This window comes from Solea solea, chromosome 7, assembly GCF_958295425.1.
Source record: "Solea solea chromosome 7, fSolSol10.1, whole genome shotgun sequence".
NCBI lineage: Eukaryota > Metazoa > Chordata > Actinopteri > Pleuronectiformes > Soleidae > Solea > Solea solea.
Genome location: NC_081140.1, coordinates 29,664,016 through 29,681,816, shown reverse-complemented (window position 1 = coordinate 29,681,816; position 17,801 = coordinate 29,664,016). Strand labels below are relative to the sequence as shown.

The 17,801-nt window shown below is 40.4% G+C and overlaps 1 protein-coding gene across 2 annotated transcripts; it reads right to left on the bottom strand.

Moving 5' to 3' along the window:
• Positions 1–1,216: 1,216 nt before the first annotated feature.
• LOC131462421 (CD166 antigen homolog A-like) lies at positions 1,217–16,826 on the bottom strand. Of its 2 annotated transcripts, XM_058633633.1 has the most exons (15): positions 16,550–16,826; positions 9,146–9,252; positions 8,838–9,054; positions 7,608–7,672; positions 7,243–7,330; positions 6,635–6,799; positions 6,322–6,446; positions 6,061–6,193; positions 5,862–5,974; positions 5,653–5,779; positions 4,907–5,028; positions 4,015–4,150; positions 3,000–3,032; positions 2,107–2,218; positions 1,217–1,322 (listed from the first exon to the last, which is right to left on the bottom strand). In XM_058633633.1, the coding sequence occupies exons 1-15, from the start codon at positions 16,620–16,622 to the stop codon at positions 1,223–1,225; spliced, it is 1,716 nt and encodes a 571-aa protein (XP_058489616.1). In that variant the 5' UTR covers positions 16,623–16,826; the 3' UTR covers positions 1,217–1,222. The 2 variants fall into 2 exon arrangements, with proteins under 2 accessions (XP_058489616.1, XP_058489617.1); XM_058633634.1 differs by lacking the exon at positions 3,000–3,032.
• Between the last annotated feature and the right edge of the window lie 975 nt (positions 16,827–17,801).

Sequence of the window (17,801 nt, the reverse complement as noted above, 5' to 3'; positions counted from 1 at the left end):
ACACAAACTACAGCAGAAACAGTCACACGTCAACAATCATTACAAACAGGCTCAATAATGTCAGAAAAACCTAAAAACTTTCTCTCAATAATCTACAGTGAGTACGACTCATGAGAAAAGTGGGATGCACGGTATTAGCTTTTAAACGTGTTCAGCAAACACATAAAGATCCACAGACATGAGCTGCTTCTGGCGCCCTCTACAGGACACAGTGAAGAAAATGAACATCTACGGATGACACTCAGATTTTGTCCACGCAAGGAAACGTAAACATTATTTACGTTTCAGCCTGGTTTCAGGAAACTGAACACTGTAGTTCATACACAGGCCTGTATGTGGCGCCGGGGAGACGCTGAGCGTGAGTGGTAACTTTATTAAACAAACCAATCTCCAGACGATGATGTCATCGTTTCTTTGTCTACACAAAAACAATAGTGTTTCACTGTGGATAAAATAGCTCTGCTTGTTTTCACGAGGACAGACACTGAGTGACCTGTGCATACCACGTATATATACATATATATGTATATACACACATTAGATACTTATATATATATATTAGTATACTAATATACAATATATATATATGCACATTAGATACTTATATATACATATATATGTATATATAAGTATATATATATATACTGTATATTAATATCTAATGTCAGCCCAAGCAGTCGAAATATATCCACGAATAAATCTAATATCGTGCATCCCATAAAATAAACAAAACAAACGTTAGTTTCTATCATTTTTTTCTCTCTAACAGGTAAAGACTAAAGTCTAAGAAGCAGGAAATCATGTGACCCCACACAAGTAGGTGATGTCATCATCTACTTCCTGTTCTGCAGCAGATGATGATGATGATGATGATGTAAAGTTATTTTTCTTGCATTAACTAACAAAAACAATCAGACGATACATCACTTCATACACTTTCCATTTTTCTATGTTTAAAGGAATGACGGGGGTCAAAGGTCAAAGGAGCTCAGGTGTGTTTGGACTTGCTGTTTTTCTTTTTTTCTTTTTAGTAAAATTCTCCCTGAAACCAAATCCAAACTGTCTTCATCCTCTTCTTTCTCTTCTTCTTCTCTTTTCTTTGTTTCTAGAGACGGAGAGAAAAGAAAACAAGACAAATTCAGACGCTGTGATTTCATTTCTTTGTTTTTTGAGAACTCAGGAATAACAGAAAATTGTTGTTGTTGTTGTTGTTTACCTTTATCTACACCTCAGCTTTCTCACTGCTCTCCTCCACCTTCTCCTCCAGCTTCTTCTCCTCCTCAGAGGAACAGTTCTCCTCACCAGTTTTCCAGCTACCCTGTCTGTTTACATTCACACAAGAACATCTTCATCATCATCATCATCATATACATATATATGTATATATATATTGCATTAAACGGTAAATTAAAGCAAAACTGCTTAATTAAGCAAACACTAGCTTCATTAGCAGGTTAGCAAAATGGAAAAAAAATCTGCAGTTTTTAAAAAAATAGAGTTAAAACAAACTATGAAACGTTAAAGACGCCTGTAGTTGAGTTGAAGTTTAGTTTGTTAGTTAAGTTTAGTTAGTGAGAAGATCATATTTGAGCAACTGCTCAGTTCACTGGTGCTATGCTACATGCTAAGTTAGCGTTAACAGTTTAGCACATAAACCGTATTATCCTTTTCTGTATGCTAACATAAGCTAACTGTCGTCTCACTATACCTTGATAACAAAAACACACATGAATGGTTTCAGTCTTTATTGTTAGCTAAGCTAAAGTAGGCTAAACAAAGCCAAGCCAACACAAGCTAAGCTAAAGTAAGCTTAAAGTCTTGTGAACAGTAACTACAGTCAACTGATTTTTGATAATTAAAATATCTTTAAATCAAACTTATGTCCTTTTATAAAATGACAACTGCTTATAAAGATATATTTTTTAGTTGTTAAATGTTTAAAGGTTAAAAAAAGATCATTAAGAACAGGGTCTCAAAGTGAGTGTTGAGTCTGTCCAGTAGAGGACGACATTATTGTTTATGATGCATAACACAGGCTCCCCCTACTGGCATTTCATAATAAATCATAAATCAGCTGTTATCTTTTATGTTATGTCATTGACTTACTTGGATTTCTTGACGTAGATCCCGTAAATGAGAGCGACGACCATCGTGGCGAGGAGGAGTCCAACGACCACGCCCACCGCCATCTTCATCTGACCTCTGTCCTCTGACTGATCTGCACACAGAGACACAGAGAGGGACATGAAGAGACACAGAGAGACATGAAGGGACATGAAGAGACATGAAGAGATTATTTTTCAAATTTTTGAGGGGGTTAACGTGCATAAAAACTCCTGAAATCTGGCACGGAGGTCAGGTCTGGTGATGTGATAGTGGCATAGGACACGGACCCGTCCGTAGCCCCAGGGCTCTATAGCGTCCCCAGAAGTCAGGTCATGGTCTGACAAAAGTGTTCGGATTGGGATGAAATTTGGTGGGTGTGTCAGGTTTAATCCGAAATTTCTTGATTTTTTGGGGAATTTTTTCAAATTGTGTTAAGTGCAAAATGTTCTATTGTGCCTAAGTGGCACATAGTTGTGCCAATTATAACCAAACATGGTAAACGTGTTGCTCTCATGATTCCAAACAAATTTCTAATGTACTTCCATTAGCTCCGCCCACCCAGAAGTCAGCTATTTTGGAAAAACAAAAATGGCTAGACTAAATATTTGAAGGAACTCTTCCTAGTACATTTGCACTAGCTGCGTCAAACTCTGTCCATGTGTTCTAGACAGGTCCATGATTTCAAAGTTACCAAAGGATTTTGTCTACGTCAAAAGGCGTGGCCTCAGCGCTCCGACTAAATTGATGTTAAAATGGCAGGAAAACTACTTTAAATTCCACTTTTTGAAAGTTTTAACACAAACAGGTCTACGTGAGATTACTCACAGGAAACAGGAACACCTCCCCTCCCCCTCACACTGTTTTACTGAAAGTAAGAAAACGTCTAAACTTACCTTGTTTATCCATTCTCACCTCCACAACAAATACTGAAATCAGATATGAAATCAAATTAAAAATCAAAGCAAACGGAAAACAAAACAAAAAAAACCCAAAGTTTGAAGAGAACTCTGCTCTACTTCTGCTACTGCAGCATGCAACACGTTTGAGAGGGAAGAGAATAATCCAGAATAATCTAGCATTCCAACACTGATACAACACCTGTGTGTGTGAGTGTGTGTGTGTGTGTGTGAGGCCCTAACACACAGGAGTGAGGAGGCAGAGAAAAGCAAAGGATTATGAAGTGAACACATGAACACAGTATTATGAGCAGAGAAAGATGAGAAGTTTGATGTTGACACAGAAAATCTCCAACATATAAAATAAATATAATTATACAAAACAGAATAAATCAGAAAAAAAAGTAGGGATGTCCCGATCCGATATTGATATCGGATATCCAGAAAAGTCATTTTTTTCTGTTAGATAAAAAAATTAAGATTAAAGAACAAACAAACTTAACTTTAATCTTTTTTATTTAATCTTTCATAAAAATTCGATTAGAAGTAAAAATCTCTTTTGCAAGAGAAGTAGATGGTGTAGAGAGTATTATCTTATATTATTACTATATAACATGCATTGTAAAAATAATAGCATATCCATAAAATGTACTTAATGCAGTATAAATTGACATCTTAGTACAGTAATTTATATTTTCATAAAATCTGTTTTGTATTATTTTTTTATTCTAAGAAACTCAGCCAACGCTGCTGCGTTACTAAAACATGATATTCAGATTATAATCAGATTAGCGAGACAGACAATTAGTGGCCTTCAATAAATATTCATTAAATTAAGCAATTTTGTGTATAATAGAGAAAAATAACGTTTTGTTTTTTTTAAATAAAGTCAAACAAACAAAAGGTAAATTTACTTTCAAACACAAAGAATAACAGCAAAGACAGACAGACAGACAGACAGACTTAGACAGACAGACAGACTTAGACAGCGGGGACTATTGTTTGTACTTACAGGACGAGACGATTATTGATTTGCTGTCGCTTCCAAACTCGTTGACGACGGTGCAGAACACGGTGAGATTCACTGAAGGAACGACCGTGAGTCTGTGACTGATTTTTCCATCGATGAAAGAACTCTGTTCTTCAGGCTGAAACACAGAGAAATACATGTTTACACCAGCGGGGGGCGATGTTGTTCCACCAAATCACCAAGGAACCTGTGCCTGTGTGTGTGTGTGTGGGGTAAACTGTGATAAACTGTGTTAAACCTGTCTTATGAGGACAGTTTGTCCTGTGAGGACATTTTGTCTGGTCCGGGGGATAAGAACTAGTTTTAGGTTTAGGTTCGGGGTTAGTGTTAGATATTTAGTTGTGATGGTTAAGGTAAGGGTAAGCGGATTAGGAATGCATTGTGTGTGTGTGTGTGTGTGTGTGTGTGTGTGTGTGTTTTCTGAGGCTCAGACACAAAGACAAACTGCCAACACCCTTTTTTTCTCACTTCCTCGACACAAACAAAAGACAGCGTTTAGTAAATAAAGCCATTATTGAGTCTGTTTATAAAGGAAGTGAAGTAAGAATGAATGAATGAATGAATGAATGTTTATGTGAGCTCTTAAAACAGCTATGTCCATCAGTGACAGAGTGAATTACTCATTAATTATTACAACTGTGATAAACAGACACCGGTTCATTTTTCCTGTGATTCATGTAAATCACGTTCTGTTCTCAGTGAATGAACACATTATGAATGAACACATTACATTTCATTCAATAATTAAACTTTCTTTTTTTTTCTGTTGTTTGAGAGTGAATTTCATAACAGACTATATTATTATTATTATCATTGTTATTACCATCACATTTCTGTTTGTGAATGTTGTGAAGTGGTGAATGTGTGAACTCACCGAGGATCCGTTGATGCTCCAGGAAACTGCAGGTTCAGGGAAACCTTCAGCTTCACACGTCAACACCTTGTGTTGTCCGTCTTCACCACGCTGTTTGGACAACTGTGTGATGACTGGAGCACCTGCAACACAAAACCACACATTCACATTCACATTCATTCACTCACTCATTCATTCTTCAGCTACTCAAAACTGGATTTTCAAATGGCTGAATTTCACTAACATTTATATATATATATATATATATATATAAAATACATTTTGAGGTAACCTTTGTCACCGAGTCTGCAGTAGACTTTAGGTTCAAGTGTTTTATACAAAATATTTTTAAAATAAACTAAACTTAGCTTTAGTTTGTGATGATTGATGTCTTCAATCATCAGGAAAAAACTGTTTTTTCGTCTTAACTAAACTAAAAAAATCCAATCCATAAGGTCTAAAAAAAGACTAATTTAGTAAATGTTGCCTTTAATCAACAACTTCTTACAAAGACTTTGTGTAAAGGTTATATTTTCTTAATAAAGATTGTGCAACATTTAAATCTTCTTTGAGCTGAACATGTGCTCAAAGTTATTTTAATCTGATCCTGGCTTCATTTTTCACTTCATCTCTTCAAATCTTTTCAGTTTGTTGAAACTGTTTCAATCTCCAGGCCGGACGTTAATGCTGCTGCTCCAGTTTTGGTCCACGGGCCACCCGTTGCTGGATTGTGTGTTTTTAAATGAAACACCGAGTTTCCCGTTTACCTTGAACGCGCAGCTGAAACGAAGCGTCTCGACTCAGTTGTCCCATCGTCACTTTGCTCTCATACAGACCAGAGTGAGAAAAGGTCAGCGTGGTGAATTCAGGCTCCTTGTCCAGTTTGATTTTATCCTGAATTACAGAATCAGAATCATCAGAAACAAACATCACTCTCCTCTGAACTGTCCGTTCTTCTCTCTTTGTCTTTTCTTACCTTTGTCCAGGAGACCACGGTTTCTCCAGAAGCTTCGATGAGCAGAGACACGTTCATGTCTTCACCAGCTTTTTTCACAACATTTCCAGATGGATTTAAAGTGACGTCGAGGTCTGAGAGGAGAGAAGATGTTTTTCACTCTGTCATCACAGATGATCAATCAAACTTTAGAACTCAATAAGTGCTACTTGTCTCTTACAGTGGACGAGGACGTTCTCAGAAGCTTGCAGCTCTGGTTTGTCGATGAGAGAACATCTGTATTCACCGCTGGTTTCACGTGACACGTTGATGATGGTGAACGTGTCTGTGTTTTCCACTTTGACCGTTTCTCCCTTTAAAGACACAAAATCAAACAAAGCTGATTAAAGAACAGAGAATCTTCAGCTCCTCACAGACTATCTCTGTCTAATGATCTACTTCATGAATCAATGTTGAAGGAGAAACACAGAAGTTTGAGAACCTTCAGGTGGAAAGTGAAGCTGGTCGGAGGTGGGTTTCCGTCTGCGATACATTTCAGAGTCACGTTGTCTCCTTCAACCAGAGGATCCTGAGAAAGGACTTCAAGAACGATGTTCTCTGTGGAGTCTGAGCAGGAAATCACAGACAGTCTGAGTCACTATCAGAACAGTGAGACTGAGACTGAAAACATTTCAGCTTTTACATCTGATCTGATATAAAATATCTACTGTGTATAATCTGTACCACATGATCTTATACCCTTTCACCTTTGGTGTATGTATTCAGATTAACTGGATGAAATAAGTTTCACTCACAGGTGATGGTGAAGGTCACAGCAGACGACCTCTGACCCACACTCTCACTCGTGCAGCTGAACTCTGCGTCTGCGTCCTCTTTCTCAGCCGAGTATTTCAGAGTGGACGAGGTGGTGAACAGACCGCTGAGAGGATCCACCTGCTCCGACACCACCACAGAAACGCCTACAACAAACAAACATCTATGAGTGTGAGGACGAAGCAGGGCCTGTTTCTGAAAGCAGCTTCAACAAACTCTGAGTTAAAACCTTAACTCCAGGTTGACCAACTCTGAGCTGTCAAACGCTGAGTTTTGGGTTTCAACAGCTGATCGGGTTAATTAGTTCAATCAACTCTGAGTTAAAAATGGGGGTTGTGCTCTTTGTTTACCCGGTGCCATGGTGAATCGTAGTATCAGAGCACCATTGATGATGACATTTTTACATTCCCAACGCACACACTTAACCCGATCAGCTGTTGAAACCCAAAACTCAGAGTTTGACAGCTCAGAGTTGGTCAACCTAGAGTTAAGCTTTTAACTCAGAGTTTGTTGAACTTGCTTTCTGAAACGGGCCAAAGACGACACGCTCAGAGTCACAGAGAAGAAGAAGAAGAAGAAGAAAACACACGTTTGCTGTCTGACTCCAGAGGTTTGTTGTTCTTCAACCACGTGATGTTTGCAGCTGGATTAGCATCTTTAGCAACGCATGTTCCCAACTGTGGAGAAGAAAACATGTTATAACAACAACAACAACGTCATTAATAACAACAATATTGACTCTGTGACCAAACATCTGAGCTCAACACTTTCTGTGGTTTTTAAAACACTGACTGTTCCCTGAACAGACCATAATAACCATAAAAAGCTTCCGCTGCTGTCTCCTGTGTGTGTGTGTGTGTGTGCTACTGCTCTACTTTGCCTCAGGATTTTTTTGTTTTTTTCCACCATGTGTTTTAAATTCATTCATTCATTCATATATAAAACGTTCATCACCTTCATGACTTTTCCGATCTCCAGTTCCTCTGCTTTGTCAGAAATCTCCAGAGCTGCTGGTGTCTCTGAAACATTTTATATGACATGTTAATGAGCAGGAAGTGTCAAACACAGTCTATGGTTCAGTCTATGGTTGACAATCTATGGTTCAGTCTATGGTTCACAGTCTATGGTTGACAGTCTATGGTTCAATCTATGGTTCAGTCTATGGTTGACAGTCTATGGTTCAGTCTATGGTTGACAATCTATGGTTCAGTCTATGGTTGACAATCTATGGTTCAGTCTATGGTTCACAGTCTAGGGTTCAGTCTATGGTTCAGTCTATGGTTGACAGTCTATGGTTCAGTCTATGGTTGACAATCTATGGTTCAGTCTATGGTTCAGTCTATGGTTGACAGTCTATGTTCACAGTCTATGGTTCAGTCTATGATTCACAGTCTATGGTTCACAGTCTATGTTCACAGTCTATAGTTCAGTCTATTGTTCAGTCTATGGGTCACAGTCTATGGTTGACAGTCTATGGTTCAATCTATGATTGACAGTCTATAGTTCAGTCTATGGGTCACAGTATATGGTTGACAGTCTATGATTCACAGTCTATGGGTCACAGTCTATGGTTCACAGTCTATGGTTCAGTCTATGGTTGACAGTCTATGATTCACAGTCTATGGGTCACAGTCTATGGTTGACAGTCTATGGTTGACAGTCTATGGTTCAGTCTATGATTGACAGTCTATGGTTCACAGTCTATGGGTCACAGTCTATGGTTCAGTCTATGGTTCACAGTCTATGGTTCAGTCTATGATTCACAGTCTATGGTTCAAAGTCTTTGGTTCAGTCTATGGTTCACAGTCTATGGTTCAGTCTATGATTGACAGTCTATGGGTCACAGTCTATGGGTCACAGTCTATGGTTCACAGTCTATGGTTCAGTCTATGATTGACAGACTATGGTTCAGTCTATGGTTCACAGTCTATGGTTCAGTCTATGGTTCACAGTCTATAGTTCAGTCTATGGTTCACAGTCTATGGTTCACAGTCTATAGTTCAGTCTATGGTTCACAGTCTATGGTTCAGTCTATGACTGACAGTCTTCTTTACTCACAATTAAAAAGAATGTTATAAAAATGACAGAAAGCAAATAAATAAATGTTTATCGTTGATTTAAACTGAAGTCATCGTAGCAGTTTTATAGTAAAACAGAGTTAGTTTGAACATAAAAATAACTCACTGGAGATTAACACGTTGACGGGGTACTCGGCGATGTCGGCTCCGGCCACCACCATGCAGGTGAACGTCCTCTGGTCTCTCAACGTGGACGAGGACAGCAGCAGGCTGGCGTTGGACGCCATGTTGACCCGGCCCATGTATTCGTCTGTGGCGATGATGGACAGGTTCTGGTCCTTCTGTTTGACCAGCAGGTCTCCTGAAAGTCCTTCTCCTTTGTCCTGAGGACAGACAGAGGACAGGGTGGTTATGGTTTGGACAGAGAGACAGAAACATCAGAGACACACTCTGTCCACCTCTGCTGGGACTCACATATTTCCACTTAATGAGGAGGACGTCGTCTGCTTTAACCACTCCGTTGTTGCAGGGGATCTCCAGAGTTTCTCCATACTGACCGAGGACAGCGTCCAGACCACTGACTGTGACACATTCACAAATCACAATTAGGATTATATATATGTATATATATATGTATATATATATACACACACACACACACACACACCTCTGTAAAAGCCTCTTTAAAAATGTCATTAATCGAGCAGATGAGCAGCAGTGACACACTGGTGAGTGAGTGAGTGAGTGCACTCAGAAAATCCTCTCTATTATGTTGTGAATTACGTATTTGGGGGAGGGAGGACATGACACTGAGGAGGAGGAAGTGGTGAAGAAGGAGGAGGAGGAGGTGAAGAAGGAGGAGTAGGTGAAGGAGGAGGAGGAGGTGTAGACAGAAACCTGAGTGGACTCACACAATGACACAATGAAGATCCACCATCAGCCATAAAAGCAAACATTAACAGCTTCCCCCTCATCCATTAACCTAATGTCACTTATGACTCTGACATGACCTCATTCATTCATTCATAAGTGTGTGTGGATCAGCAGTGTTAGTAACAGCAACAGTAATAATACCTGTGTGTGTGTGTCACTGTGTGTGTGTGTGTGTGTGTGTGTGTGTGTGTGTCACTGTGTGTGTGTGTGATGAGCTCACCACTCTAACTTCCTCTCATTAAACATATGTCACTGTCATTTTAGCTGCATTGCTCCTTTAAGGCATTATCATTTCATTAATGGTTATTACATTTCTCTCTTCCATCACAGGAGGAGCAGAGGTCGTACATTAAGATAAGTGCTTTTAGTCGTCGTTAAGGTAAGTGCTTTTAGTCTTCCTTAAATGTCGATCGCCCTCAGAACAAAGAGATATTAATCTCTGCAGACACTGAGGAAACAAGAGACTTAACACCAACACCTGCAACACCTACAACACCTGCAATACCTGTAACACCTGTAACACCTGTAACACCTGCTACACCTGCAACACATGTAACACCTACAACACCTGCAATACCTGTAACACCTGTAACACCTGCTACACCTGCTACACCTGTAACACCTGCAACACCTGCAACACCTGCAATACCTGTAACACCTGCAACACATGTAACATCTACAACACCGGTAACACCTGCTACACCTGCAACACCTGCAAAACCTACAACACCTGCAACACCTGCTACACCTGCAACACCTGCAAAACCTACAACACCTGCAACACCTGCAACACCTACAACACCTGCAACACCTACGACACCTCTAACAACTGTAACACCTACAACACCTGCATCACCTGCTACACCTGCAATACCTGCAACATCTGCAACACCTACAACACCTGCAACACCTACAACACCTGTAACACCTACAACACCTGCAACACCTACAACACCTGCAATACCTGCAACACCTACAACACCTGCAATACCTGTAACACCTACAACACCTGCTATACCTGCAACACCTGCAAAACCTACAACACCTGCAACACCTGTAACACCTACGACACCTCTAACAACTGTAACACCTACAACACCTGCAACACCTGCTACACCTGCAATACCTGCAACATCTGCAACACCTACAACACCTGCAACACCTACAACACCTGTAACACCTGCTACACCTGTAACACCTGCTACACCTGCAACACCTGCAACACCTACAACACCTGCAACACCTGCAACACCTGTAACACCTACGACCCCTGTAACAACTGTAACACCTGCTACACCTGCAATACCTGCAACATCTGCAACACCTACAACACCTGCAAAATCTGCAACACCTACAACACCTGCAACACCAGCAACACCTACAACACCTGCAACACCTGCAACACCTACAACACCTGCAACATCTGCAACACCTACTGTACATCACTTGCAACATTTGCAACCCCTACAACACCTGCTACACATACAACACCTGCAACATCTGCAACACCTACTGTACATCACTTGCAACATTTGCAACCCCTACAACACCTGCTACACATACAACACCTGCAACATCTGCAACACATACAACACCTGTTACAACTGCAACACCTACAACACCTGTAACACCTACTACACCTGCAACACCTACAACACCTGCAACATCTGCAACACCTGCAACACCTACAACACCTGCAACATCTACAACACCTGTAATACCTGCTACACCTGCAACACATGTAACACCTACAACACCTGTAACACCACCTACAACACCTGTAACAACTACAACACCTGTAACACCTTCAACACCTGCTACACCTGTAACATCTAAAACACTTGCTACACCTGTAACATTTGCAACACCTGCAACATCTGCAACACCTGCTACACCTGTAACACCTACAACACCTGCTACACCTACAACACCTGCTACAGCTGCAACATCTGCTACACCTGCAACATCTGTAACACCTGCAACACCTACAACACCTGCTACAGCTGCAACATCTGCTACACCTGCAACACCTGCAACATCTGTAACACCTGCTACACCTGCAACACCTACAACACCTGCTACACCTGCAACATCTGTAACAACTGCTACACCTGCAACATCTGTAACACCTGCTACACCTGCAACACCTGCTACACCTGTAACCCCTACAACATTTGCAACACAAGGACAGAAGGACAAGAGCTACTGCTGAAGGACAGATGGACTGGTGATAGACAGAAGGACTGGTGTTGGACACATCAGTGAAACACAAAGAAAGAACATCTAAATGGCAGGAATGTGAAAACTGGGGTCACACACACACACACACAGAGAGGCCCTTTCACAAACCAGTTAGGTTTTAGCCTCAGGCCTGAAATGAATGTTTCACCATTTGCACAAAAGCTTCAGCTGCGACTGATTTCCCCACAAAACCACAAGGTTTGACACAATAGAAACGATTGAGATTCTGAGCTCATAAACTCTGCTCATGTTTTAAAAGTCTGATTTTAGTCAGACTTAGACAGTAATTCACTTTTCTGAATGTCATATAAATATGTTAGTCTGACTAGAATGGAGCTAGTCTTAGTCAGACTAACAGACCTGGATCATGTGATTCATAGTCCTATTACTGCTGCATGTAAACAGTCCGACTGGAGTCAGACAACATGTCCTCCCCGGTCTTTGACAACACAACCACCACAAGAGACATGTCACACTAGCTTATAGAGAGATACAGCGTAAAGTCAGACTCTGTAAGTTGTCTGATTGTCTGTTTTAGTCTGACTATGACCTTAGTCTGATTAAACTGAGTGTAAACCTTAGTGTTTTCGTCACATGATCATAACATGATAAAACATGAGATTTACTATTTTATTTATATTGTTTACACCTAAAAAACATTATTTCTCTTTTTAAAATCCCATAAAAACACACAGTGACTGAAGGGATTAAAAATGAAAGGATGATGTTTCCAGTGAAACCAGAAACACTTTATTATCTCATAAATTAATAGACTCAGATTATGTTTGATGCATTTTTTTTAAACCTGGAAAACACAACATTAAAGATTCAAGCACTTTCAAGGATTTTCAAGCACTAGAACAAACCCTGTTCCATTTGAATGGATTTACCATCACAGTTCATGGAGGAGGTTTCTTTCACACAGAGGAACGACGTGAACAAAGATCCACAAAAGAAGGGTGTGGCCACAGGCTTTTCATATGGAGGGGAGATGCCCCTCCCCCTCCTGCTGCCACAGTCACAGTCAGGTTATAGATGTGAAGAAGAGCAGGAACAGTGTGTGTGTGTGTGTGTGTGTGTGAGTGTGATGGGCGTGTGCTGCTCCATATTAATGACAAAGACAGGAGTCGCCGTCATACAGTCATTTGTTTAAAAGCAGCAGCAGGAGTTCACAGCAGAACAGAGAAAGCTGCGTCAATGACAAAAGACTGAAAACAACAGGCTGCACATTTTCAACCAAACCACGGAAAGTTCATGCATTTCAATGCAGCTTAAAGACAGAAGATCTGCTGCTTAAAGACAGAAGATCTGCTGCTTAAAGACAGAAGACCTGGACTCTGTTGTTCAGCTGAAACAAAAGCTCAGGTTTTTCCTCCTCGTGTCACAAACAAACCACTATTCTGCTTCAAAACAAAGAAAATGTGAAATAATGTTTCTTTGGTCAAACACGATGCAGCTAATCTTACTTTAACATCATCTCACTTCAGTCTAATCTGTTAAAAACTGAGCTCGTCACATTTTTAATTAAACCTGAGCAGCAAATACAAAACTGAATATTTTCCTCATAAAAACTGAATATTTTCCTCATAAAAACTGAATATTTTCCAAATAAAAACTGAATATTTTAGGGATGTCCCGATACAACTTTTTCACTTCCGATACGATACCGATATTGCAGCCTTGAGTATTAGCTGATACCGATATTGATCCGATACGATATCAGCACGAATCATCACACTGGGCGCTGCTGGATAGAAGTGCTGGAGCGGACTGGACTGTTGTATTGGAGCGCTTATATCGGAAATTTTAGAGGCAGTCCGATATAACCCAATACTCGTTTTTTGGCTGATATCCGATATCAATATCGGATTGGGACATCCCTATAATATTTTCCTCATTAAAAAACTTTTCCTGTCACAGTCAGGAGGGAAGAACGTGGACTGAGAAAACTGAAAACTAACGTCAGTCACTGCTGCTCCACCGGTTCACACGTGTGTGTGTGCTTTTTTGAGAGTTTAGACCTGCTTTAGACCTGGTTTTAGGTTTAAATTAAGGGTAAGGGGTTAGTAAAGTCCATTAAGAGTGAAATATTTGAGGTTTTTCTGTCGGATGTTGGATCTGAAATCTTTGGTGCAAAAACAAACACATATTAGTAATAATCTTAATCAGATTACAGATTAAAAACATGACTCTGAAAAATTTAACATCAGAAGTAAAAGATTTAAATTGATTCAACTAAACTTCAGCTTTTATGATTTGTTTATGTTTAAGATGCTGTTTTACATCATTATTATTATTATGGTATGTTATATTATTTATTTATTATATTAGTCTTTATGTCACATGTTTATATCAGTTCATTTGACTCAGAGCTTCATGTTGATTTAAAGCTTCAGTTTAATGAAGCCGTTTCCATGGACGCGCTCAGGAATCTTCTCCTCCTCACAGGAAGTCACTCCTCTTTCATTTACTCAACAAACCACTGACACTTTCCCTCCATCATCATCATCCGTTTCTCAGATTCTTCAGTAACAAGTGAACAAAGACAAAGACTCACAAACAACAACAACACAAACATCTAAGTGTTGATGAAAGTTAAAGAAATGTTGTATGAACATTAGAATCTGCTGATGGGTGTGATTTACTGTCATGTTTGCCACGGTAACGCACACACAGAGCAAAGGAAGGTGAGGGCGGAGTCTGTGATATATTCTGTCACCATCAAAGTTTAAATGAATGTGTTCGTTTTAAAACACACACTCATGACCTTTGACCTGTAAATCATTTAAAAAACATTGGAGAAATCCAGGCTGAATTTACGCTAAGTCATCTTCGGACTATGAGTCACATGATGCAGGTCTGTTAGTCTGATTATTGTCTTAGTCTGACTATCATCAGACTTTTAACACGAATGCTTTAATGTGTTGATGTTTGTTTGTTTTGTAAATAACAATTTAATAGCACACACTTTTAATAAAAAAAGAAAAGGTTTTTCCGAAAAAAAATCTGTCTTCAAAGGAAAAGATGCCGTGAAAAAGGAAACCAGGTGTAAACGAGACGAGACACGCCGACTCGGCTCAATCTGAAATCTGACCTAACGTACAATTAAAGCCTCGGCCTCCTGCTTCCTGTTCCACTAACACAACAAGTTCAGACACAGAGGACGGAGACAGACACAGAGACAGGTGGTCTCAGGTGGACATGAGTGACTCCACCACAGCACTACATTAGTCCATTAGTCTAAAAGGAAGAAGCCCCACCTGCCCGACGACTAACAGCAGCTGTGACAGCGACTCAGCGCTGACTGTCTGTTCAGAGGAAGAGGAGGAGGACGATGAGGGGGAGGAGGAGGGGGAAGGGTGGAGACGAGGGAGTGACTGTTTGTTCAGAGCTGGTTTTGACATGTTCAGAAAAGTCCGTTTTTATCGACGCAGCTTTTATTAAAAACTCGACATGAACTTGATTTCACTCACAAATCAACACAACTTTGCTCTGTTTTCTCCTGCTGCTCAACACACTCACACACACACAAAGAGAAAATAATCCACAGATTCATTAATAATCTCATTTTGTTTGTGATTATTTCTGTTTTAATTTTCAGCGTTTTATACGTTGATGAAAATATAAAAAAACAGACTTCCTGGTTGTTAGCAATGGATAAATCCTTCATCGCCACTTCCGATTTCCTCTGCACAAATCTCACGAGATTATCGTGGTCTCGTGAGACTTGAGTGTCTTGCATTAGCGTGAGCTGGAGCTAACAACTAAGCTAACAGCTGAGTCAGCAGATTTGTTTGTCGTAGAAACTCTTCCCAGCGCCCTCTGCTGGCCGAATATCATAAACATCTCATTACATTCATTTTTGTAAATGTTAATATTATTAACGATGGACCAGGTCAGGGCGTTAGCATTAGCATTAGCTCTGTGAAGTGTCTTACATACTGTGTCTTTAAAGCATTTACGAGCTATGATTTCACTCATTGTTGATATCGTTTTACAGATGATTGACAGAGACGTCAGTGATGACATCATTGTTCCCACAGAAGTGAACACATGAATAAGGAAACTGCAACTACACTCAGAGAGGAAGAGACCTGATGACGTCATTACATCACTCACTCATTCACTCATTCACATCCCAGTGATTTTGAAGTGAAATATATTTCTTCACTTTTTTATAGACAAAGCTGAGAAATAAACTCTTTAATGTGAGTATTATTTTAAATGATTTACTTCTGATGATGAACACATGAAGGAACGTGTTCATTGTGTTCATGTGGTTGCGAGTGAACGTGAATTCATTTAAATTCATTTTAAAGGCAAATGATGTGATTTAACATCACATGTGACTAGTTTTCGCTACAGTAACGCGCGCGTGTGTGTTTGTGTGGGGGGGACTGGGAAGGTGAGGTGGATCCGGGATTAACGTGTCCATGTGCGGCTGCAGAGCGCGAGCTGAGTCTCAGGACGGTCCCACACACACACACACACGTTGGACATTAATGACTTGAGGGGACATTGCATTGATTCACATTCATTTCCTGGAGACTTACTCTAACCTTAACAACAATTACTGGCCTAATCCCTTGTGGGGATTTTTGTCCCCACAAGGAAGACAAGTCCCCATAATGTGACTGTGTAAACAGTTTTAGGTCCCCACAACATTAGTAATACCCACACACACACACACACAGAGAGACGTACCTGTGCGGAGCAGCGAGGAAGAGGACAGGAGGAGGAAGAGGAGGACGATGAAGCTGGAGGACAACAAGTGCATCCTGACTGTCTCGTGTGAGGTCCAAACCCGGGTCTGGTTGAAAATCACCTGCCGGACTTTGTGCTGGACGAGTCTGACGGAAAAAAAAACTTCAGTTCACTTCAGTTCACTACAGATCTGGTTCTGGTTCTGGTCTTTCTTCAGTAAACGTGGCATGTGCTCTCACGACCGCGCGTTCACATTAGTAACACAGGTAATTGTGAGTGAGAGAGAGAGAGAGAGAGAGAGAGAGAGGGTGGCACCGCCCACACTACCCCCCCCACACACACACACACACAGAAACTCTCTATCCCGCCCATATTCTGCTTACCCGTTTCAACAAAACCCCCCGCACTTCTCTCATACACTTTACCCCCCCACCCCCACTACACCACCCACTGACACACACACATTTGTGCTTCATTCACAGTGAGGACCCTCGTAGACATAATGCATTCTCAAACCCTGAAACCAGGTCTTAATCCCCAAAAACCCTGTAAAGAAGTGAGTGGGTCCTCACAAAGCCACACATACAAGAAGATACACACACACACACACACACACACACACACAGAGCAGTTTCTGTGACCTGTGTCCACACTGACTGAGACATTTGAAAACTCAACCATTTACATTTACAACAGGAATGACATCATCTACACCAGGGGTGTCAAACTCAAATGACCTGGGGGCCAATGAGCATCTAGTCTGGTCAAGCGGTGGCGACACAGAGAAAGAAAAGTGGAAAAAATCAACTATTTAGTAGCTGGTGGTCAATATAAGATATTTATTATGATATTAGACAGAATTGCAAAGTAAAAGTGCTTGTTTTGATATAAAATGATTCACACATATTTAAACATATTTATGATGCACAAGAATGCAAGAGAATTAAATAGAAAATTTACCAAATAATGACGAGGATAATTGTGATAAAAGCAGCTTAAATATATGTAATTTCATGTTGAGTCTAATACAATAGTGTGTAATAAAATACAAATACATTTAGTCTTATATTCTTATATACAAATACATTTAGTCTTATATTCTGTCTCTATTCCATCACCTCGCACTGTGGTGGGCGGGCCGGGGGGCCGCATGTAATCGATTGGAGGGCCACATGTGGCCCCCGGGCCACCAGTTTGACACATGTGATCTACACACACACACACTGGTTCTGACACTCAGAGACGTAATGAC

Bases quoted from the DNA above. Each gene is read 5' to 3' on its own strand.
- LOC131462421 (XM_058633633.1), bottom strand. From the start codon at position 16,622: ATGCACTTGTTGTCCTCCAGCTTCATCGTCCTCCTCTTCCTCCTCCTG. The intron at 9,253-16,549 runs GTACGTCTCTCT...AATGTGTCACAG, and splicing joins TTCCTCGCTGCTCCGCACAG to TCAGTGGTCTGGACGCTGTC. The intron at 9,055-9,145 runs GTGAGTCCCAGC...GTCTGTCCTCAG, and splicing joins TCCTCATTAAGTGGAAATAT to GACAAAGGAGAAGGACTTTC.